Below are 11,173 nucleotides of genomic sequence, written 5' to 3'. Positions count from 1 at the left end.
ATGGCACAAGAACAACTGGTTAACCATATCCAAAATAGAATAACCCTGGCCAGTTCACTCAGTGGTAGAGCATTGGCCCAGCATGTAAATGTCCCAGGTTTGATTCCCGGCAAGGGCACACAGGAGAAGTGCCCATCTGCTTCTCTACCCTTACCCCTCTCCTTTCTATTTCTCTCTTCCCTTCTGGCTGCCAAGGCTCTATTGGAGCAAAGTTGGCCAGGGTGCTGAGGATGACTCCATGGCCTCCTCCTAGGTGCTAAAATGGCTCCGGCTGCAAGGGAGCAATGTTCCAAATGGACAAAGCATCACCCCCTGGTGTGTTTTCCCAGTGGATCCCAGTCAGGTGCATGTGGGAGTCTGTCTCTCTGCCTCCCCTCTTCTCACTTCAGAAAAGTACAAAAAAAAGAGAATAAAATTGAATCCTTATTTGAAACAAAACATTCAGATAAAAAGAAAAGATTTAAACATGGAAGGCAAAACTTAAAATGGTTTAGAATATAGAAGACTTCATGATCTCCACATTGGGAAAAATTTCTTAAGATACAGAGGGCACAAAGTATTAGGAAAAGGTTAAAATTACATTATAATTAAGAATTTTTCTTACACAAAAGCAATCATCAAGAAAGTACAGCCTGACCAGTGGTGATGCAGTGGGGAGAGCATCGACCTGGAACACTGATGTCCCAGGTTCAAAACCCTGAGGTTGCTGGCTTGAGCATGGGATCTTTGAAATGATCCTATGGTTGCTGATTTGAGCCCAAAGGTTGCTGGCTTGAGCAAGGGGTGCCTGGCTCAGTTGGAGACCCTAGTCAAGGCACATATGAGAAGCAATCAATGAACAACTAAAGTGATGCAACTACAAGTTATGCTTCTCATCTCTCTTTTCCTTTCCTGTCTCTCTCCCTCACTCTCTCTCAAAAAAAAAAAAAGTACAAAGAAAAAAGATAAAGGAAAAGAAAGTAAAAAACAAGCTACAAACTGAGAAGACATACACATATACAAATATATTTAAAGAATTCCTGCATGGTTTGTGGTGGCACAGTAGACTATCAACCTGGAATGCTGCGGTTACCCAGTTTGAAATCCTGGGCTTCCCTGGTCAAGATATATAGGACAAGCAACAAGCAAGCAATGAACAACTAAAGAAGCAACAATGAGTTGATACTTCCCACTCCCCTCCTCTGTAAAATCAATAAATAAATTTTAAAAAAAGAATTCCTATAAATTAGTAAGAAAAGACAACCCAATAGAGCAAAAAACATGAACCAGTATTTTTACAGAAGAGGACATACAAATAGTCCATAAAGTTATTTAAAGACACTCAACTTTATTAGTAACCTGAGAAAAGCAAAGAAAACCCACAATGAAATATCATACCAGATGGTACCAAATCTTGTCAAGGATGTGGGGAGGCTGGTGGAAGTGTAAACTGATTCAAATATTTTGGCTACAGTACCATTTTTTTTTCTTTTCTTTTCTGAAGTTGGAAATGGGGAGGCAGTCAGACAGACTCCCGCATGTGTCCGACCGGAATCCACCGGCATGCCCACCAGGGGGCGATGCTCTGCCCATCTGGGGTGCTGCTCTGCTGCAACCAGAGTCATTCTAGCGCCTGAGGCAGAGAGGCCCTAGAGCCATCCCCAGCGCCCGGGCCAATTTTGCTCCAATGGAGCCTCGCTGCGGAACGGGAAGAGACAGAGAGGAAGGAGAGGGGGAGGGGTGGAGAAGCAGATGGGCGCTTCTCCTGTGTGCCCTGGCCGGGAATCGAACCCAGGACTCCTGCACACCAGGCTGACGCTCTACCACTGAGCCAACAGGCCAGGGCCTACAGTGCCATTTTCAAGTAAATCTGGAGATGTGAGTACCAAGTGAAGAGCATACCATTCCTTCGCATAAATGCCCTAGAGATTGTATGTGCCCTTGTGTGTGTATCATAACAGGTACGTTATAAGAATGCTCATTGTGGCTTTCCTTATACCAGTGGTTCTCAACCTTTCTAATGCCGTGACCCTGCAATACAGTTCCTCATGTTGCAGTGACCCCAAACCAAAAAATAATTTTGGTGGCTACTTCATAACTGTAATTTTGCTACAGTTATGATTCGGAATGTAAATACCTGATATGCATTATATATTTTTTCAATGGCTTTATAGCCATCGGAAACCGCTGGCTTATACTGTAATACTATAGGTTGACAACCGCTGCCTTATACTGTAATACTATAAAAAAGCATTCAAATATTAATCAATAGCAGAATGACTAAATTACAGTAAATTCACACAAGAGAAAATTCACAGGACACACATCAAATGAATGAATCTAGTGATGATTTTCAAAATATTCAATATTTAATAACCAGGCAGTACAGACCCTGATAAACCAGAATGGACACCAAATAAAAACAGGCACAGCCACACAAGTTCACACCAACTGAATGTGTTCACACAAGCAATGTGTGAATCTAAAAAACATAATGTAGACTAAAAGAATTAAGTCATGAAAGAAAACACACGCTTCGAGTTCAAAACCAAATAACATTGTATAGAAACAGATGCATATGTGGTGAAACTATACAGAGTGATTTAAAAAAAATCAAAATAGTGGTACCCTGTGGGGGTGGGAGGAGTGTTGTAATAAGGATAAACAGGAATCTTCTAAGGTACTTGTTCTAGTCCATTTCTTTTTCTTTTTTTTTTTTTTTCATTTTTCTGAAGCTGGAAACAGGGAGAGACAGTCAGACAGACTCCCGCATGCGCCCGACCGGGATCCACCCGGCACGCCCACCAGGGGCGACGCTCTGCCCACCAGGGGGCGATGCTCTGCCCATCCTGGGCATCGCCATATTGTGACCAGAGCCACTCTAGCGCCTGAGGCAGAGGCCACAGAGCCATCCCCAGAGCCCGGGCCATCTTTGCTCCAATGGAGCCTTGGCTGCGGGAGGGGAAGAGAGAGACAGAGAGGAAAGCGCCGGAGGGGTGGAGAAACAAATGGGCGCTTCTCCTGTGTGCCCTGGCCGGGAATCGAACCCGGGTCCTCCTCACGCTAGGCCGACGCTCTACCGCTGAGCCAACCGGCCAGGGCTTAGTCCATTTCTTAATTGGAAGTTAAACATACTTACCTTTAAATGATACTAATTTTAAACCTTCTTTTGTAAATACATTTGAAAATTTTAAATTGAGAAAATAAAATCTTAAGAAATGAATATGAAGGCACTCACAGAATCGGGGAGGCTGGAGAATCAGCCTCTGATCTATGTACCTACGGAGGAGCAAAGTCTGAAACCATGCTAAAGCACACGGCTGGTGAGCATTACACAGTAGTTTGCAGCACCGCCTTTTATGCTGGACTTTGATTTTCCTACAACCTCTATTGCTCCGTAAGAATCCTCTTCAGGTCCTAATTTTTGTATCTTTACTCTTGAGTCCAAATCTAGCACAGATTCATGTAACAGAGTCCAAGCCACTTTGCCCACAACCTACCTGCAAGCAAGGCTGGAAAAGCGAGTAACTGGCACTTAGGCTCTTTTAATTGGGGCACATATAGAGTGATCCCTTGTCTATCACAGGGGATAGGTTTCAGAACACCCTTCCCCCAAGCAACAGGTGAAAATCTGCAAAGTAACGACCTTATATTTATTTTTATATATATTTTAAGGCTTTATAAACCCTCCCCACACTCTTATAAACCTTTCCCACACTTACTTTGCTTATTTTACCACAAAAATAATTATATAAAATAAATATCTAAAAATACCTATATACTGCAAAATCCCATGATATAGAGAAAAATCCATGATACAAAATTAGATATATACAATTTAAAAATCCACGATACAGTGAGAACTGCAAAAAGTCAACTGCAATATGGCGAGGGACGACTGTATATACAATTCCAGATGCTAGGGATACAACAGGGAACAAAATCCCTATCTTTACAGAACTTACAACCTGTGGGGGTAGGTAGGAGATAGTCAGACAAGACTCACTCAGTTGGAGATACTATAGATAGAGGAAGGAGGTTCAAAAAATGAACATCTAAAAAGAATAAATGTCTGCCATATGACATGGACGGCTTGTGACCGTCTATGAATATATAAAGTGGAACTATTAAGTTAAAGAGAGTACACACTGAAGGCTTTTGCTACACATCACCAAATTTACACTCAGAAATGTTACACAAGTTTATACTCCCATTACCAGTGTATGAGTAATTCATTTCCCCATGCTCTTCTCAAAAATTTGTGTTAATATTTGCAAATTAGAGAAGAAAAATCTCATAGTTATTTTCAACTGGGTTTCTTTGATTCAGAGTATAATTGTATTTCTTCTTTTATAAATTGTGCATATTATTGCTCAATTTTCAATGGAGACATTAATCTTTATTTTCACTGGAATTTTACCTATCATATATGTTGCAAATACCTTCCCCAGTTTGTCATTTGTCTTCTCATTTTATAGTGAGAGTTACTGCATTAAAAAGTTACTGATTAGGCCCTGGCCGGTTTGCTCAATGGTAGAGCATTGGCCTAGCTTGCGGATGTCCTGAGTTTGATTCCTGGTCAGGGCACACAAGAGAAGCACGCATCTGCTTCTCCACCCCTCCCTCTCTGGTTTCTTTCTCTCTTCTTCTCTCTTCCTGTAGCCAAGGCTCAATTAGAGTGAGTTGGCCCCCGGGCACTGAGGATGGCTCCATGGCCTCTGCCTCAGGCGTTAAAAAATGGCTCCAGCCCTGGCCTGTTGGCTCAGCGGTAGAGCCTCGGCCTAGCGTGCGGAGGACCCGGGTTCGATTCCCGGCCAGGGCACACAGGAGAAGCGCCCATTTGCTTCTCCACCCCTCCGCCGCGCTTTCCTCTCTCTCTCTTCCCCTCCCGCAGCCAAGGCTCCATTGGAGCAGAGATGGCCCGGGCGCTGGGGATGGCTCTGTGGCCTCTGCCTCAGGCGCTAGAGTGGCTCTGGTCGCAATATGGCGACGCCCAGGATGGGCAGAGCATCGCCCCCTGGTGGGCAGAGCGTCACCCCTGGTGGGCGTGCCGGGTGGATCCCGGTCGGGCGCATGCGGGAGTCTGTCTGACTGTCTCTCCCCGTTTCCAGCTTCAGAAAAATGAAAAAAAAAAAAAAAAAAAAGAAAAAATGGCTCCAGTTGCAAAGGAGCAAGGGCCCCAGATGGGCAGAGAATTGCCACCTGGTGGGCTTGCTGGGTGGATCACAGTTGGGGCGCATGTGGAAGTCTCTCTCTACCTCCCATCCTCTCACTAAAAAAAAAAAAAAAAGCCCTGGCCGGTTGGCTCAGCGGTAGAGCGTCGGCCTAGCGTGCGGAGGACCTGGGTTCGATTCCCGGCCAGGGCACACAGGAGAAGCGCCCATTTGCTTCTCCACCCCTCCGCCGCGCTTTCCTCTCTCTCTCTCTCTTCCCCTCCCGCAGCCAAGGCTCCATTGGAGCAAAGATGGCCCGGGCGCTGGGCATGGCTCTGTGGCCTCTGCCTCAGGCGCTAGAGTGGCTCTGGTCGCAATATGGCGATGCCCAGGATGGGCAGAGCACCGCCCCCTGGTGGGCAGAGCGTGGCCCCATGGTGGACGTGCCGGGTGGATCCCGGTCGGGCGCATGCGGGAGTCTGTCTGACTGTCTCTCCCTGTTTCCAGCTTCAGAAAAATGAAAAGAAAAAGAAAAAAAAAAATTAAGAAGTTAGTTTAAAAGCACAGTATAAATTGTTAAAACTTTGATCTACCAATACTTTTTCTTTCTAGAATTTCCCAATTCAGTTTTTTCCCCCAACACAATGTTTTTACAAGAGTCACATCTTTTCTTCTGGTTTAGTTTTTCTACCTTTAACTCTTCAATCCTAAGACTCTACTATCACTTTCCTCTAGCTATTACTAGACCATTTATTAAGTGACTGTTTTTCCAGAATTGAAATGCTACCTTTTAAATACAGAAGTCTGGCCCCAGCCAGATAGCTTGGTTGGTTAGAGCATTGCCCCAAAGCGCAGAGGTCAGGGCACATACAGGAACAGATCAATGTTCCCATCTCTCTCTCCCTTTCCCTCTTGAAAATCAATAAACATTTAAAAAATTGCCTGTATGCTTGGCTGCTTATGTAATTTCCTTCCCATTCCCTCACACTTTCTGCAACAGGACCCCTGACTTAGTATTGTAATATGTTTTTCGTATCTGGCAATGTAACCCTCCCACTTTCATTCTTTTCAAATATTTCCTGATACTTCCTGCCTTGAAGTCCATATCCAAAACAGAAATATGTATTTAAGCATATTTATACAGATGTTTTCTGTAAAGGAAAGTTTAGAGCAAAATGTATTAATATCAGCTGTATTGTGGAAATAAAGCTGTTCATTCATATGATCAAGCCTTAAGAGGAAAGCATATCATCCGCAAACATGCTATATTTGGAAATACTACTCACAATTTTTTTTTATTTTTTTTTTATATTTTTTTATTTATTCATTTTTTTTAGAGAGGAGGGGGGGGGAGAGAGAGAGAGAGAGAGAGGAGAGAGAGACAGGGGGGAGGAGCTGGAAGCATCAACTCCCATATGTGCCTTGACCAGGCAAGCCCAGGGTTTCGAACCGGCAACCTCAGCATTTCCAGGTCAACGCTTTATCCACTGCGCCACCACAGGTCAGGCCACTACTCACAATTTTTGAATGTTCCTACTAGCACCACTGCAATTTGTATGCATTTCAGTAATGTAGAAAGGATATGGAAGAACTAGGTCAAAAGAATATTCTGGCACCAATTAAAACATACCACTTTTTTTCAGCATTGCCACTCTTACCTTTAAAGGTAGGACTGTTTCTCAGATACAATGTACTTTAGAACATGTTTGACAATACAGTAATAAGTAATTTAGACATTTGAAAATTTTAGGATGTCAGTTTTAACAAATATGAAAAATTGTGATTGCAACATAAAATCTGAAATCATCTGATCATTTTCTGTTACTATTATTAAGAGGCGGGGAGGCAGAGAGACAAGACACTCACATGCCCCCAGACCGGGATCCACAAGGCAAGTCCCCTGGTGGGGAGGGGGGTGCTCTGCCCATCTGGGGCCACGGCTCTGTTGCTCGGCAACTAAACTATTTTATTTTAGTACCTGAGGCAAGGACATGGAGCCATCCTCAGCAGCCAGGACTAATTTGCTCGAACCATTCTAGAGAGTAAATGAGAGGGAGAAGGGGAAGGGGGAGGAGTGGAGAAGCAGATGGTAGCTTCTCCTGTGTTACCTGACCAGGAATCCACATGCCGGCTGATGCTCTACAGCTGAGCGAACTGGCCAGAGCCCTGATCATTATTTTTAACTATTGACGGCTGGTTTGGATTAACTTTCAGACTCCAGGGCCTTTGGGCTATCTTTTGTTCAGAAGAATCTGAATGAAACAACTGTTGGAAGAATTCTTTTTCTTATGCTATGTCATCTTTTTACCCCCACTATCCCTTTCCTTTCACTTATGCCTTAAACATATTCTAACTGCTGATAACCACCAGAATTTAAAAAGCAGTAGTTTTGGTCTAAATCTGTGTGGTACGTTCTAGGCTGGTTCTTACAGCACACTACTCACTGGATCAATAAGTAGTAGAAAAAGAAGTACTTTAATTCACTAAATGCGACCTGAAGACCTGGGATCTTATCAATTATACAATTTTCAAAATTAAAATGAAATATAAAAAATTCAGACATTTCATTTATGGGTCAAAAATAAATCTATATTGTCACCAGATATAAGATATTACAAACGACTATTTTAAGTTAATTTTTTTCGCTTAGCTTTTACAATATTAAGAAAATAGCAGATGAAGTTTGACACCTCCACATCTTCAAATGGCAAAGCTCAAAAACAATACAAATATTTTTTTGCATAAAACCATCACTATGTCTAGACTACATTTTCATCAAGAACAGCAGAAATAGTAGACGTAAAAGTATAGTCACCTAATTTATGTTCACTAAACATAGAAAAAATAGACTTCAGAAACCCAATATCTCTTATTTGAAATCTGCTACCCTTGAAATCAAATGGCCATTCAAGTTATTCGTTGTCACTGCATGTTTTCTTTTTTTAATGGAGTATATTACTTACCTTACAAGGCATAGTAAGGATTACATGTGATTAGGGATATGCGAGTTCCTAGCACATGCAAGATATAGTACTCACTCAAAGATCAGTTCTAATTTTCCCATCCTTACACTGCACCAAATTAAAAATAAACACACAAACAAAACAATAAACACCAACATGAATCTGAGAATCATTTAAGATAAATAATATGTACTTTATTTCAGTGCGTGATTCAGACACGTTACATCTGTCAGATAATAGTATTGAGATTGTTTAAAAATGCAGGTTCTACTTCCAGTATAATTTCCAAATGGCTCGTTTAGAAAAATAAATGTGTAAACTAAAGGGCTGGCATGTGTACCTGAACTGTTTTTTTATTCTATAATCCGATTACAACAACAAAACAAATATAATCAAACCTCCACTGTAATAAGAAATAATAACCAGCCTGACCAGGCGGTGGCACAGTGGATAGAGCATCGGACTGGGATGCGGAGGACCCAGGTTCGAGACCCCGAGGTTGCCAGCTTGAGCGCGGGCTCATCTGGTTTGAGCAAAGCTCACCAGCTTGGACCCAAGGTCGCTGGCTTGAGCAAGGGGTTACTCGGTCTGCTGTAGCCTCCCTGGTCAAGGGAGAAAGCAGTCAATGAACAACTAAGGTGTCACAACAAAAAACTGATGATTGATGCTTCTCATCTCTCTCCGTTCCTGTCTGTCTGTCCCTATCTATCCCTCTCTCTGTCCTGTAAAAAAAAAGAAAAAGAAAATAACTATAACATTCTTTAGTATATTGTTGCTAATATGAATGAGTCTATTTTGAGATTCAAACATTTTTAAAAATCGTAACTATTCATTTGGCAACAGTGACATTTCCAAGTAAATCTGGAGACATGTGTACTAAGTGACCCAGCATTCCTTCCATTCCTTGATATATATACTCTAGAAAGTGTACATGTCCTTGGTCAAGAAATGCCAGTGAAAATTGCTTAGAACTATTGAATACTTCGGTTATTTTGATATTTTATTTCCAACTGCGCCGTGGCGATAGAGACATTCACAAAATAACGCAGCACGGGGCCCTCAGTGTACTCTAAGTCTCCATAAGCATTTAAAGATCATTCATTGCAGTCACTGATTTGGTGTTGGTGGGCAAACCAACACCAAATCACAGAGCAGCGGGGCCAGGGAGCCCGGAGAGTGGGAAGGCCCGGCACACGAGGTGAAGGCGTTCAGGGTGGAAGCCCTGCAGCGCGGCGTCCGGCCCCAGACGGCGGCAGAGCGGCCCGCGGCGGAGGGCCGAGCGCGGAGGTGTCGGTCACGCAGGGCCAGACCGCCAGCCCCCCGCCTCCCGACTGACCGTTGACGGGAGCTCGGCGCCCGCGGGACTCCCGGCGCGAGTCCGCCCCGTCCCGCCTCTTCACCTTACCACGTAACCCCCCCACACGTAGAGGAAGTTTCCGTCCACCACCGCGCAGTGGCCGCTGCGCTCCTCGGCCACACAGAACAGCTGCGAGTCCTCCATCCGCGCCATCTCCGGGCCCGGGCGCTCGGCGCGCCACAGCCCCTGCCCAAGGGGCGGGCTCTCCTCCGCCCGGCTGTTCCACGCACGAACGGAACGCGCCGAGGGTCCAGATTGGTTGCAGGCGAAAGCAGCGCCTCTGCGGGCCGCGCCAGCGAGGGATGCCCCAGGCCTGAGCGCGGAGGTACGTACCTGCGCTGCAGCTGAGCCCAGCGCCATTGGCTGGCTTCACGTCCCTCGGATTGGGTTATTGCGTGCGTGCAACCTGTCTGGTTCTTATTCATGGATGCTTGGACTGTGGTCCATGGGGGTCGGTGCACCTGTAACTTGAGTTAGCATGCTAGTAAATTAATACTTTGTGTTTACCTTTTCCGTTCAACCTCCAGCCCAGATGGCTATCGACAAGAATAGCGTGTGTTTAATATATACATATATATTTTGTAATTAATTTATTTATTTTTAATATAATGTTCTAAAACATGCCAGCGAACTAGTCCTGGAGGTCAAATCCTGTCCACCACCTAAGTTACATTTGGAATGATTGAAAAAAAGGCATGATATTTTGTAACTCATGAAAGTGCTATGAATTCAAATTTCAGTATCTGTACCTAAACTTCTACTGGCACGTGATGGATACATGAATTTACCAAAACTTCCAAACTGCCCTTTTGCTGTTCTACTTGACTATCTGACCCCACCCTTACTGGACTATCTATCGCCCCTGAAACAGAAAAGTTCTAGGAAGCTGGTCAGCCACCCCGAGGAGAAGCGTTCCAAGAAGCCGATATCATAAAACTACGGAAGGGAGCATACCAGAACTGCTGCCGCAACACACACTTACTCAAAGCTCTCCCTTAACCCTATAAAAAATTTGCCTCAGAATCTGTTTGGGTGCATTTCTCCCTGAGGAGTGCCCCGGCAGGTCTTTCTCCTCTAATAAAGCCTGCACACCTGGTGTTCAAGTGCCATCTCATTCTTACATTTGGTGCCGAAACCTGGAACAGGGTACTAACTGCCTGGACGATCCCTCTTTGCCATCCAAACTTACAACCAGGGAAGCAATGGGCAGCAGCAGCTTGTCCCGGGCTCACTCCCTGATTCTGTTTGGAAGTGTATATAGGTTGATTGGCCGGCAGTTTAACCCTGTCCTGAACCCCTGCTGGACCAGAAAGGTAAGGAGTTTCTCCCCTTCCCCAGTTGGCCTCTAAATTTCTCTCTAAAAACACCTTTTTCTGATTGGACGGTTTTCTCTGACAGGCCTCACATTTTGAGGGGTTTGACTTTCAGTCTCAGTGGACTGCAGGGAAGACTAGGCGCCTGCCCAAACCTCTCCACTCTCTCGGACTTCTTGTCCTCGGAGCTCCCTGACAGGTGGTGACAACCTCTATCAGGGACGACTCCCCCACATGGAGATTCTCTCCTCTTGGGACAGTGACAAAAGGCGGGGACGCCCCCTCTTGCTCACCTGTCTCCACTATGGGCTCTTCAGAGTCTAAGCCTTCCGACCAGACCCCTCTAAGATGTCTCATAAAAAAACCTCACTAAGTTAGGCATCTCTGTCCTTAAGCCAAAAAAACTCA

General features: G+C 44.5%; 1 protein-coding gene across 3 annotated transcripts in view; it reads right to left on the bottom strand.

Annotated features, from left to right (window-relative positions):
• Window positions 1-9,629, bottom strand: part of KLHDC1 (kelch domain containing 1) — a 71,350-nt gene extending 61,721 nt beyond the window's left edge. For all 3 annotated transcript variants that reach the window (XM_066277921.1, XM_066277919.1, XM_066277922.1), the window contains exon 1: window positions 9,501-9,629. In XM_066277921.1, the coding sequence (XP_066134018.1) occupies window positions 9,501-9,605 (105 nt within the window). In that variant the 5' untranslated portion in view covers window positions 9,606-9,629. The remainder of the gene's footprint in view (window positions 1-9,500) is intronic.
• Between the last annotated feature and the right edge of the window lie 1,544 nt (window positions 9,630-11,173).

This window comes from Saccopteryx bilineata, chromosome 4 (genome assembly GCF_036850765.1).
Source record: "Saccopteryx bilineata isolate mSacBil1 chromosome 4, mSacBil1_pri_phased_curated, whole genome shotgun sequence".
NCBI classification, from domain to species: domain Eukaryota; kingdom Metazoa; phylum Chordata; class Mammalia; order Chiroptera; family Emballonuridae; genus Saccopteryx; species Saccopteryx bilineata.
This window is presented reverse-complemented; position numbering and strand designations above follow the sequence as displayed.